Here is a 13686-nt window from a genome sequence, read left to right on the forward strand (position 1 = left end):
CTACATATGTATTTTCCAAAAAAGCATATAAAAAGTTTATAGCTTAAGTACAATTTCAAACTGAACTTTAGAAAACAAAACATTTTCATCTAAAAAAATTAGCTTCCAATTAATATTTAGTGTTTTCTTATAACACTACATGCTATGAGGTATTGCATATTTATTGACATATCTTTAAATATATTAGCAATTGAAATGCCATAAAACTAGGGTAAAGAAACACATCTGTATCCTGCAGTTTTTAGCTTGAATAATAGCTTTTTCTTTGGGACAGGAAGACAGATCTCCGCTTTGCTTGAATTATTTAGTCTCTGGCTGGCTCGCACAGTGGTGTCTTCTGTATGTTAAGTGCTTCTGACAGAATGGGTCATATTGCTCTTATCTCTATCCCTGGAATAAATGATTCTTTTATAATGGACATACTTAAAATATTACATTTCTGTAACTTAATTATTACTCTGTGTATGCATACACATGTGTGTACATGAGCATGTGCATGTGTGCAAACACATGTGTGCCTGCGTGGTATGCCACAGTGCACATGTGGAGGCCAGAGAACAATTTGTTATTCAGTTCTTTCCTTCCACTTCTATCCAGGGATAGAACTCAGGTCCGAGTGCCTTTACCCACTGAGCCATCTCACTGCTCTAAGGCACAGCACTGTGATGGATGATGCAGCTAATTCTGCTACCCTCATTCTTCAGACTGATGTATTATAGTGTCCTAGGTGACACCAAGGAATAGCCTAGGATTTGGACCGTTTTAAATTTTAATTACTTCTCGACAACATTTTCTGAAAAAGAAAAAAGAAGGAGGAGGAGGAGCAGGAGGAGGAGGAGGAGAAGAAGAACATGAAGAAGATGAAGAAGAAGAAGAAGAAGAAGAAGAAGAAGAAGAAGAAGAAGAAGAAGAAGAAGAAGAAGAAGAAGAAGAAGAAGAAGAAGAAGAAGAAGAAGAGAACAAAGGGCCGAAGCCACAGCAGTCCACACTGGCATTTTTATTTTGCTACTTCTTACTTCTAGAACCTAGCAGATGCCCAAGACCTCAGTCAAATGTCCAAGAGCTCAGTCAGATGCCAGTCTTCGTGTTAACAAACCCTAGCGAATGCTCTGTGGGACCTGGCTCTGGCTAACTGTTCAACTTACTTTGTTCTTCTTCTTTTTTTGTTTTTTCCTTTCTTCTTTGTGGTGCTGGGGATTGAACTCAGCCTTGCATATGCTAGGCAAGTGCTCAACCACTGAACTACACTGGCACACGTTTTAGTGGGGTAGTGTTGGGTTTGCTGTTTCAGTTTTGAGATGGGTCTTGCTCTGTAGTATGAGTTGTCATCAAATTTTCTTCTTCATCTTTTTTTTTTTTTTGTATAGAATAGAGTTTATTCAGGGCAGAGAATAGGAAAGAGGCAGAGAGTAGAGAAGTGGAGGCTGGCCATGGCCACAACCACGTGGAGAGAGGGGGAGGGGAGGAGAGCCCAAGGGGCAGAGAGGTGAGAGTGGGATGAAAGAGAGCGAAGAGAGAGTGTCATCAAACTTTCAATCCTCTTGTGGCCTTAGTACCAGAATTACATATGCACACCTGTAATCCACCATTTTTGGCATCACATGACTTCTGACATTGTTTTTTGAGGCAAGAGCTTGCTATGTAGCCTAGCTGGCAGGAAGTTCCCTATGTAGCCCATATCAGTCTTGAACTTGTAAATCTTCTGTGTCACCGTGCCTTATGTTATCATTAGATTCTCAAACTCAGGACAAATGGCAAACTGAAGTGTCCGATCAACATATCAAAGCAGTCACTGGCTACCAATCTCTCTCAGCATCACTAATACATGCTACAGTGTCCTGGATCCTCTTAGCCCTTCTCACCCTGCCCTGCACCCTAAACCCTGCAGTCTAAGGGCTTCCCTGCCCTGGCCTCCAACCCCTATATAATCCAGCCACCTGGCTATGTGGCCCCATCTTGCTCTCTTGGTCTCCTAGCTTGCTCCTGGCCTCTTGGCTCTTGCTTCCTCTCTGTTCCTGTCTAGCTCTGCCTTTGTCTCTCTCCTCTCCTGGCCTGGTTCAGTCTGGACACTTCCAATGCCTCTGGTTGCTTCCTCTCTCATATCTACAATAAACTTTCTCCTCCACCATACCTGGGAGCTGTCATGTCCTCATTTTTTCATTCAATCATAACATTTTATCATATATATATATATATATGTATGTATATATGTATATATGCATAACAAATATACATATATATGCATGCATTAATAATATATGCACAACAATCGTCAGTATGTGTTTATATCATAAAAAGACAGTATTCTATTTAAATCAGGTTAAAAATATCTTCCCAAACTTTCTTTTCTATGTGACCCTTGCTGGCCTAGAACTTACTATGTACACCAGGTCGGCCTCAGACTCAAAAAGAACTGTCTGCCTCTGTCTTCCAAGTACTGGGATCAAAGGTGAGCACCACCACACATGGCCTGCTTATAATTTCTTTACAGTGGAAACTTTCCAAATCTTTTTCTATAGCTTTTTTAAATATACGATGTGTTATAGCTAGTCACAGTCACAAGCAGAAAAATTGCTTTGTTACATTCTGTACATTAGTACCCAATGGTCAGCCTCTTCTCTCCCTCGCCACTGCATTTGAAACTTTCCATGCAATATGGAAGTGTGTGTGTGTGTGTGTGTGTGTGTGTGTGTGTGTGTGTGTGTGACAGAATGAGCTAGATTAGCTCTGGAGCCAGACTAACGAGGCACAGCCATCAGCTCACTTAGTTATGTGCCCACTCCGGAGTCACCTCCCAGAGCTAGAGCTTTCTCTCCCCTGAAGAGAAGAATGCCTACTTCACAGAGCTATGGCTATGAAAGAACCCACATTTTAACTGGTTGGCATCAATAGCCAGTGGACTGCTAGTGCCCATGGAAGGAATAATATAAACAGCCATTGTTGTCTGTTTCCTCAAAGGATGCTACAGGACTCTGTTAATGGTTTAGAATGAATGTCTAAACTAGATTGGACTAGAGGTAGCTGCATCCCTACGGATTATCTAGACCACTTTTGTTCTCTTTTTGCCAAGGATGTCTCAAGGAACCCAGAGGGTGAGTATACTGTCAGGATTAAGTTGGAAAGTCTGGTTTGATTCAGATATCTATGGAATTCAAGGTAAATATGAATGCTCACGAAGGAAGCCTAGGATGAGAGTAGACTTCCAGATTAATCCAGTTCAAGCACAGGTCCCCAAAGCCTTCTGGAGCTGGACAAGCAAGATACAAGATGCTAATGCCTAATTACACCAACTGTCTTAAGGGACAGTGACAAGCCAGGACTCTTCTAAGGATGAGACTTCCATGGTAAATGGCTCTGAGTGCAGATTATAGGAAAATCAGAGTCCTCCTAGTGCTCATTGCTTCAGTTTATTTTGGAGCACATGAGTTGACTGAACACAGAGAGGCTGCAAACACAGCTCTGGGTGCTTGGCAGCACAGAGGTAGCCTGTGTTTGGCTGGCCTAAGAGCATTACAGAGATATTGATGAATGACGATGGGGCCGTCACAAGCAAAGACATAATACTACCTGTCACTAGGATTTCACTGTGTGTGTGTTGAGAGAAACGGCTAAAAACATAAGGGTGGGGCCTCAATGTTCTGTCCTGTGCACTTCAGCATGATGCCTCTTTCTTGAAAGGGGTTGGATTTTGGTTTTCATTCCTCCTACTTGCCTGTTGGGGGAAATGTCTACCTGGCAAGTCAGTTCACATGTACTTACTTATGGGACCAGTTAACTTTCAAGTCATCCAGGTAATAACAGACAAAGGAGTACAGCCGGATGCCCTCCGCTGTGCTCTGGATTTTCAGGTCTGTGGCAGACAAAGCTGTGCAAGAAAGCAACACAGTTAATGTTGCAGGTTCCTCCTGGAAGGGGTGTACTGAAGCATTCGCTGTGGCAAGGAGATGGTAACTTACCTATCTTCCTGCATACTTCAGTCATCAAGTCTTGGAAGGCTGTAGACAGAGGGCCGTAGCCAAAACTTTAGCATAAGCATATTCCATATAAGGTCAAATTTCAAGCTGTTAGCTCTCAAAAAGTCCCTGTCTAGTAAAAGCCATTTGACAGAAGGTAAATTTGGTGACCCACAGTTAGTAAAATAGCTCAGTTTTTTAAGGCTTTAAAAAGATTTTTGCTTATTTTGTTCTATGCTTTCCCTGACTACTTTGTAACTAATACCATGCATACATTCTAGAACAGGCACAACGGCATTTCTAGAAAGCCTGATGGCTTGGGAATGCTCTTTCTTCTTAAGTCCCAGGAAGCCTTAATTTGAATTATGTGAGTCTTCTTTTCTGTGTCATCAATTCATAATAAATTAATTGTCTCTGTTAACTGTAGTCCCACCTCTACTGGTCTCTGCGGCTAACTGCAACCCTGCTGTATTGAAGAAAAAACTGGACATTTGGGGGGTATAGGTAGCTTTGTGTTATCATGATATATTTGCCCTTAGTAAAAGTCTGAAAAATGGAAATGGCTGCTTTGATCTGCTATTAATTGCAAGATCTCAGACTTCACACATAAATCTTTGTTACCACCCTAACAATGGTCTGTTTTTTGGCATTCTACAGAAGGTTTTGATCCTAGAACATTCTTGTAGAGTTGAAACAAAAATGATGATTTAAATTGAAAACAGACTTCTAGTGGCCTGCGGGCTATAAATTCTCTAAGGATCAAAAGTATATTTTTGATTTCTAGGAAGTCGAAAAGGGAAAATGTTTTTGAAAAAGAACAGTACTTTGCTCAGCTGGAATTTCAATTAAATTAAAATCAGTGGACACAAATCAGCATGACGCTCATGGCCAGCCCAGCCTCGGTCATAATTCTGGTAGCTGTAGAACCCATGAGACAGACCGCAGTAGTTGATAGATTCACCTTCATCCACGAGTTTCAATCTGCTCTTATCTTTTCCTCGGTCATCTTTCAGGATAACTTCATAAAATCCAGCATCTTTCTTGGAAAACTGGGGAGACAATAAAGATAAGAGTTTATCATAGTTCAGATTTGGTTGTTACATTTGTGTGTGTGTGTCTGTGTGTTTGTGTGTGCATGTGTGTGTGAGTATATGTTCATGTGCGACTGTATGTGTATTGTGTGGCTGTGTATGGATATGCATACAAGACGGGAGTGGAAGAAGAGATCAACCTTGGGCATCACTCTCCAGGGACTGTCTATCTTGTTTGTTTTTAACCTTTTACTTTTATTATATGTGTGTGAGTGTCTGCACATCTGTCTCTACACCACATTCATGCAGTAACTGTGTACAGTGACACAGGTTTCTAAAGAAATCAGTCCCAAACTATTTTAGTTGAAAAAGGGCTATAAAAGAATGAACAGAAGAAGGACATTGTGTTCTCTAAACTGGAGTTACAGACAGTTGTGAGCCACCATGTGGGTGCTGGAAATCAAATCTTGGTCCTCTGGAAGAGCAACTAGTGCTCTTAACCGCTGAGCCATCTCTCCAGCTATGACCTTGTGTTTTGAGGTAGGGTCTCTTACTAGGACCTGGAGCTCTCTGATTCAACTACACTAGCTGACTACAAGGCCCCAGGGATCCATCTACCTGTTTTTCTGTCTCCACCACTGGTTGTATAAGTGTGTTCCTGGAGCAGTTAGATGTAATCTGCTGTAACTCCTTTGGGCATGAAATGAATGATGAATCTGGTTTCTATTGAGCAAACCGTGATACAGAGCCGGCAGCTCCCATGTCTGGGGCCACTCACCTCTGTGATGAGCAGGGTACAAATACCATCCTTAAAGTCATGTTTCTCATCCACGGAGATCTCCCGTTCATCTTTGTACCATACAATGTGAGTCTCTTTTTTAATATTTGCCACCTGTAAGAATTTTTATGAAGGTAAGCAGTTCTTATGTATCTGAGTATTAAATTAAAAATACTGAATTTGGAGTCAGAGCACACAGGGTTGTAAAGAAATTGGTCCAAAATGATTTTAGAGTAGAAAGGGTACAATAAGGTACACACCAGACAATAAGCTTAAATCAATAGCATCTCTATTTCCAGTGGTAAAAATTGTCTTAACATCTGCTTTCCATGACAAATACAGAAATTCTGCATTGGGTGTAGAACTGCTTTCTGCATGGATATACTGGAACAATTGGAATGGATTGGACATTGTTCCCATTGCCAGGCTCACTTAGAAAGGAGCAGAGGGTTCGGTAGTCAGGCCAGCGTGTGTAATGCTACATTGTTTCAAAACCAGCTTAAAATTGATGCCAAGGAAAAGCACTATGTGCCCATTTAATCAAGGCATATCAAAGAAGTACTTTCCAACTTTAAAATTAAAAAATCACTGTATCCATGTGTTTTTCTCTCAAAAATCACTGTATCTGTGGGGTTTTCTCTCAGGTGTCTCAGCATGTAAGCATAATTATTTGAAAATCCAAAACAAAACAAAATCCACCCTAAACCCCACGCATTTTGGGGAAGGAACCTTCACACTGCCCTTCTGTCTATGCTCTTCTGGAGCTCAGGGGTGACTGCAGGAGCCATCACCTTTCCTCGTGTGGTTTTACTTTGTCTCTCACAAACCAAAGGGTCCATAATATTGAACAGAAAGGCTGTGCCTGCTGCTCGGGGAGTGGGAGGGTTGATCTTTGTTCCACGTTCAGTTTTATCTTTATTTCTCCTGAATCAAATATTAAAGATGTACCCATCTCTTACCTTGCATTTCAACAGCACATTACATTCACCAGTCACCTCCCAGCTCAAATACTCAGCGAAATGTGGGCCTGTGAAAATTTAATGACATAAACCACTGATTAACTAGTGACAAATGCAAGATCAAAGCTCATCTTCAAATCCTGAGGCAATTTATACTTAAAGTCAGATTTTCTTAAAATTAGGGATTTAGTTTTAAAACATGTCAATGCCTACATATTTAATATTTACTATTTTAAATTATTTCTCAGCAATCATGAAATGCTGCTCATTTAAATTTTCTATAGAAATAACTTTGGAATATTTTATTTTTTAAAAAAAATGTATCTATTTTTACCTTGTTTCCTGATCCATTCTTGTCGCTGGAATTCAGCTTCTTTCTGTAGCTTCTTATAAACTTGAAATTGAAAAACAAGGTAGTATGAAACTGAGTTGAACAGCACAGGCCTACATGACAGCCATGGTGCTGGTGACCCACTGACCTTTTTTCATTATAATGATATCATAGATTGTGATGACACTACTTGCTTTGATTTTTATAAAGAGATAGCTTTTGAAAACTATGTAACTTTGTCTGTGAGTGTATGTGTGTGAGTGTGTGTGTGAGTGTATGTGTATATTTTTGTATGTATGGGGAGTAGATGTGAGTATATGTGTGAGTGTATGTGTCTGTGTGAATGTCTATAATAAGTATGAGAATATGTGTGTGATTTTGAGTATGTATATGTGTGAGTGTCTGCGTGTGAGTGCATGTGTGTGTATGTGAATGTGTGTGAGTATGAAAGTGTATGTGTGTGTGAACATGAATGTATGTAGCAGAGTATGTGTATGTGTGCATGTGTGTCTATGTACATGTGAGTGTGTGTGTTTTTCTGTGTATATGAGTGTATATGTATAAGCTAGAAGTAGACATCGGATATCTTTGCTAATTGTTGGCTACCTACCACCCAAGACAGGGTCTCACTATATAGCTTGATTGTGCTGAAACTTATGTGTAGATAGGGCTGTCCTTGAACTCAGAGTCTGACTGCCTCTACTTCTCAAGTTCTGGGATTAAAATTTTATGCCACCACACCCAACTGTCTCATTTTTTGAGACTGAGTTTTGGGACTGGAAAGAGGGCTCAGTGATAAGAACATGAATTGCTTTTACTCAGGACTTGAGTTCAAGTCTTAGTACCCATACTGGGCACTTGGCAACCATCTGTAACTCCAATCTATAACTCCAGCTCAAAAACACTTCTGCAGATACCCACTCAGAAACATATATAATCATGCTTAAGAATAAAAAAAAAAAAAAATCTCTCTCTCTCTCTTTTAAAGATAGGATTTTAAACTAGACCTCGAGCTCACTGATTTAGCTAGCCTGGCTGCCAGCAAGCCCCGGGGAGTCTTCTGTCTCAGTATTCCCAGTACCAGGATGAGTTAGTGTCGCTTTGCTGGGCTTTTTATGTGGGTACTGGTGATCCAAACTCAGGTCTTATTGTTTGTACTGCCCACACGTTATTAACTAAGCCATCTCCCAAACCCCAAGACTAAATAACTTTTCCAAGTTCATAAAGCTAGGAAATGGTAAAAACCACACCAGCGATTACAAACATAGACATCTGGCAGACTTCGAAGCTTGTGAAGTGCCACATTTTAAACCATGATATTTCCCACAGATGTTTATTACAGCTGACCTCTACAGTCTAGTTACTACATATGACTGACAGGTTTGGCACACATACAGACAGTACTTTCACATTTTTTTCTCCAAAGTTTAATAACTTAGAGTAACCATCACATGTTTTTAAAATAGTGTCATAGTTTGTTACTGAGACATATATATAGTTCTGGATGCCCTGAAACTTCCTAGGTTGGAGAACTTAGTAATACACCCTTGTTTACATATGAAACTATTAAGTCCAGCCATGCCTCAAAGTTGGGGATGATTTTTGAGTTCCTTTAAAGCAATGTTCATTTCTAAGCAATGGAATACTACAGGAACTACTAGGTTTTTCATTTGATGCAGGAATCCGATAAACAGTTCCAGCCCAGCAGTCAAGGACCTTTCTTAAGCTATGAGGAATTTGTACTGGCATAAGTCGCCAGGTGTCCCACTGACTGTCCTTCAGGGCTCTTACCGTCTCCAATGAGAACAAGAGTAGAATGGCCGGTTGCTTTGCCATCTTGGATCTGGAATGTGTACGTCCCTTCATCCTCATCCTGTAACTTCTCCATGAACATTTCAATGATGCCCGTGTTTCGGTCGATGTGCATCTTGTATTTCTTCGATGTGAAAAGGCAAAGCCAGAGAAATCAGCAAGGAAAATATCTTGCTTTGAAGACAATAACCCCAATAAAAAAAAAAAAAACAAGGCCCCAAAGAATCAAAATTTTAATATTTCTAGACAACTGAGCATGTTGCTTCAATATCTTGTTCCTGGAACAAGAAACATATTATGTGGGTAGATGCTTACACAGAAATTGAATAGTTTGAAATCTTAACAACATGGCTACCTAAACAAGCCTTTCACAGTTGACATGCCATTGTAGACAGCAGAAATCTCATAATTCCTCATCCTAAATGAGAATTGCAGGCAGGCAATGACTACCAAGGGAGGGAGAATCAGTCTTTTCCTAGGATAAGTCCCCTAATAGAGTCTTCCCTAAATGCATACATACAAGCCACATTTTATATCTATATATCTATATCTATATGAAATTCTTTAAAATTAAATAAAAATAAAATATCAAAAATAAATATTTTTAACTGAAAACAACAACAAATGTAAAACCTACCGGTCCCTCAAAAATTTCCTTCTCGTTAAATATGTAGTTGACTTTGGCATTGCCAGACAGCTTCTCAGCTTGCATCCAAAACCGGACCTGACCTTTCTCCAAAATTTCAACCGCCAACTCTGACTTAGTTGGGACAGCTAGGGAAAATAAAAATAGACATAGGAAGTCAATGGGTAACAACAATACTGATACAGACATTATAACAAGTGAAAAAGATGGTCAGTGCCAATAGCAATTGTAGACCCTTGTTCTATGTGATATAGAGATGGTGGGTATATTATAGGGGACCTCAGACTAAAGGACATTATGGGAGACCTTAGACTAAGGGATATCATTATAGGGGGACCTCAGACTAGGGGACAGGGCCCTTGAGTCTCATACATGGGCTCTCACCCCTTTTGAAGCACAGTTACCTAACGTGGTAAAAACAAGGAAGATGGAGTTATCTATGGGGAACTTCCAGTTAACCTCTGTGACTCTCTGAAGCTTTAGTCAAGGTTATTCAAGGGCAGTCACAAGGTAAAGTGAGAGAAGTCTCTGATGACCCAGGATGGCAAGTATATAGCTCCCAAATCTACTAGTAAAAAAAATATTTAACAGCCAAATGTCAGAGATGTCTTTCTTTGTGTTTTCCCCTATCCATTCCATAAAATCATTGAAGGGACTCTTGGGTATTCTGTACTGAGAGGATGTACTTTGGGGCAGAGAAGATAGGCTTTGAGGTTGAAAGGTGATCTTGAACTGGAGCTCCTCACCTATCAACATGGATATTGTGTGCCTCCCTTAGCTATCAGACCGTTAATTGTGGCACAACAGGATACAATAGTGATCGGTAAACAGAGGTCACAGGATACATTAGTGATCAGTAAATGGAGGTAAGTTCTCAGTCCCCCACCACATTTACTGATGAGAAAGCTGAAGGCTAAGAGTCATGACCCTGGAGACACAGAGCTAAGCCTGTGACTGTCCCTGCTATTCTGTTCTGTTCTTTGTCCCAGTTCCATTCCTATTTAGAAGGCCAAGGTTTTATATTGTGAATAAATGTCTGAGTGGAGTGGATAAAAGACAGTTCCCAAGACTAGAGGTTAACCCTTGCTACAAACAAGTCTTGAGAATAGAAAGCATCCTCCAGAAAAGTCTGGGGAGCCCACCATGTAGGTCCTAATGTGTGTACTATGACTAGGAGTAGCAATGCCAAGGAAGGGCTAGCCTTCTTGAGAGTTCTCTGTCTGCCCCTCCCCCCAGTCCCAAGAACACTGTCTAGAGGAACACAGATCACCATGAATTGCCACTGAGAGAACAAGCAAACATGACAAGTGCATTCAGAGGAACAGGCTGTGGCATGGTTGTGGGGACAGCACGAGTCAGCCCCATGGGCTTCACCAGCTACATGCAGCTGGTTTAATTATTGGCTCTGCCAGCCTCATGTTCTTAACCTCTAAAATCAAACTACCGAGCTACTTTCTGGATCAGTGGATGCTTAAACGACACATTCCAACTAAATGCCCCAGGAAGGGTCTGGCATATCATAAATGTGCTACAACATTAGCTCTTCATATACTGATATCTGCTTTTTCCTCCAGTTGCTTCAACAATATTCTATAATTATAAAATATAATGTGTTGAAAACTAGGAGCACCTAGCAGTGTATTTATATTTATGGATATACACTTATGTGTATGCACACAATACTTTATCTATGTAGGTAGGATGATAGCAAGTATCTATGAATGAAGAGCCTTGATGCAGGATGTTGACGATACTGCATCTTTTATGCTCAGACAAGCTGACTTGCCACACGGCAGCTTAGCATTAATAATGGCAGAGCAGGCCATGTTATTTTCAGTTTTCACATCTATGCTTTTTAATCTTTTCTTTTTTTCAGATCCAAATCACCTTCTCTGACTATTTGTTCTAGCAAAACATATTATTTGTAACATAATTTGAAACATATCAAAGGCATATGCTTACAAAAACAGAAAAGCTTCTCTGGGTTGGGGTATGATATTCACACTCAGAGTTTAAAACATGTCCCTGGGCTCTCCCTGTGTGCCAGCTACCATGTCACATCTGGTCTGTAATAAAGAAGCCTTGAGTTTGCTCTCGCCCTCTCTCCAAGCACCGACAATTAAATCCTTAGGCGTAAGCAAGATAAAACATCTCAGTGTGGATGCCAACAATATGAATTGGCTACGAAGCCCTTAATTATACTGTCTCCACATCAGCGTGATCCTCAACTGGGGAAGGCCCAGGCAATGTGAACTTAACAGTGACACCCTGCCTTGACTTCTCTTGACACCATCTTTTAACCTAAATATAAATGTTGTTGGGGAGGCTGTTGCCTGGATACATGATCAGTGTTTACTAACTAGATTAGTGTTCCTTTCCACTTCGATCAGGCTTGAGTGGAGGATATAAACATGTACCTTAGAAACAGCTTCTGATTGGAGCCTAAGAACTGTCACAATTGCCTGTCCTAGAAAATGAAACCGAAGCCCAGGGAAGTGGAAATGGTTCATGCAGGGTCACAGAGCCAAGGTTGTCCAGGGAGGTCTCCACCTTCCACATAGCTTTCAGAATTAACGCTATCATCCACAATCATACTTTCCAGTTTTATGGTGACTAAGCACACAGAGGAAGTTAATGCTATGGGCTGAGACCTCCTGAAATGCCATAGTCATAAGAAATATAAGCAAGCATTGAGGAATCTTTTAGATTCTTAATTTAAAAGAGGGAGAGCATGTAACACTCTTTAATCCGCTTTCTCAGAGATGACAGTGTGTTTCTCTGGCCAGTGGGTAAGGGATCCTCTCAGTGGGCAGCAGAACCTTTGAGGTGTCATTTCAAGCCTTCCTTCTTTTAGGTGTCGGCTGTAGAGTTTAATCTTTTATACGGAAGGTACTTTGTCTAAGGGTGTGTAAATAGTTCAGAAGGGCTCTTTCTAAGAATGAGGCCCTTTACCCAGTTTCCCAGGAGTATAAAACATTGTGTTTAGATTGGCTTTGTTTAGAGCTTTGAGTATATCACATGCCAACATTATGGATTTGCCTAAAACATATAAATGAATATGTTTAGAACATACGAGTGTGATCCCAAAATGCGTGGGTTAAAAACTGAAGAACATATTTACACATATTACATCTTTGGATCCTCACACCATCATGCAGAACGAAGCATTGGGTGGGTTCTCTTTCTAGTCCCTTCCCTTTCTCTTTCCTCCTGGTCCCCTTCTCGTTTTTTCTTATTTGTTTCTCTCTTTTTAGACAGGGTCTCTGGTAGCCCAGGCTGGCTGCCTCTAAAGTTCTATTTTGCTGTATAGCCCAGGATGACCTTGAACTTGTAAACTGGGATAAAAGGTATGTGCCATCACATCTGGTTTTATGTGATGATGGGGGTCAAATCCAGGGATCTATGCCTGCCAGAAAAGCACACACAGCCTCATGGAGTCCTTTTTCTATGTTAGTATCTTGGCACTTCTGGGGGGAAATGGCAAAGAAGAGTGTCATTTCTAGAAAGCGTTTTTGTGGCTGCTGGCTGTGATGTATATATCCTAACGCCTCTCCCAGCTCTCTTTCTCTTTCCTCTCTCCCTCTGTATTCCATCCTTTCTGTCCTTTGCCAGCTTTCATGGTGTACCCCAGAGCAGACCATGAACTCTGGACTCCCTTGCCTCTGACCCCCAACTGGTTTGGTCTTGGACTTGAACCCTGTGGCCCAGGTGGGCTTTGAGCTTGCCTTTTTCCTGTCTCTGCTAAGTAACCAAGATTGCAGCACTGTGCCATCCGGTGAGGCTTTAAACTTTTCTTAACTCCATCTGAGCTGGCCTTTGTTCTGTTGAGGAAGCTGAACTCTGGCAAAACCACTAAAGTCTTCAAGTGTACCAGGATACTTACTTGGGAACTTGTGCTCCTGGCTGAGGGCGAGCAGACGTTTCATCTCTGTACGGAAAAAAATAGAAGACCTTTACCTACTAAAACTAATGCTACTTGATAACAACTGGGAAATGAAAGCAACATTAGACTCAGAGAGAACTGTTTCAAACTCACCTTCTTCATCTATCAGGTAGCTTGACGCTATCCCATCAGTTTCTGTCACATCACAAGAATAGGTGCCCAAGTCATCTGTCCCAAGGTCTTTAAAGGTCATTTTTGTCCTTCAAAACAAAATATGTTTCCTAGAAATGAGA

General features: G+C 40.8%; 1 protein-coding gene across 1 annotated transcript in view; it reads right to left on the minus strand.

Moving 5' to 3' along the window:
• Positions 1–13686, minus strand: part of Myom1 (myomesin 1) — a 113282-nt gene that overhangs the window by 12074 nt on the left and 87522 nt on the right. The window contains exons 24-33 of the mRNA XM_052193315.1: positions 13547–13653; positions 13394–13438; positions 9502–9638; positions 8844–8988; positions 7056–7115; positions 6722–6789; positions 5763–5876; positions 4915–5002; positions 3957–3995; positions 3760–3865 (exon numbers count right to left, since the gene is read on the minus strand). Of these exons, the coding sequence (XP_052049275.1) occupies positions 3760–3865; positions 3957–3995; positions 4915–5002; positions 5763–5876; positions 6722–6789; positions 7056–7115; positions 8844–8988; positions 9502–9638; positions 13394–13438; positions 13547–13653 (909 nt within the window). The remainder of the gene's footprint in view (positions 1–3759; positions 3866–3956; positions 3996–4914; positions 5003–5762; positions 5877–6721; positions 6790–7055; positions 7116–8843; positions 8989–9501; positions 9639–13393; positions 13439–13546; positions 13654–13686) is intronic.

This window comes from Apodemus sylvaticus, chromosome 9 (genome assembly GCF_947179515.1).
Source record: "Apodemus sylvaticus chromosome 9, mApoSyl1.1, whole genome shotgun sequence".
In the NCBI taxonomy this organism is placed as follows: domain Eukaryota; kingdom Metazoa; phylum Chordata; class Mammalia; order Rodentia; family Muridae; genus Apodemus; species Apodemus sylvaticus.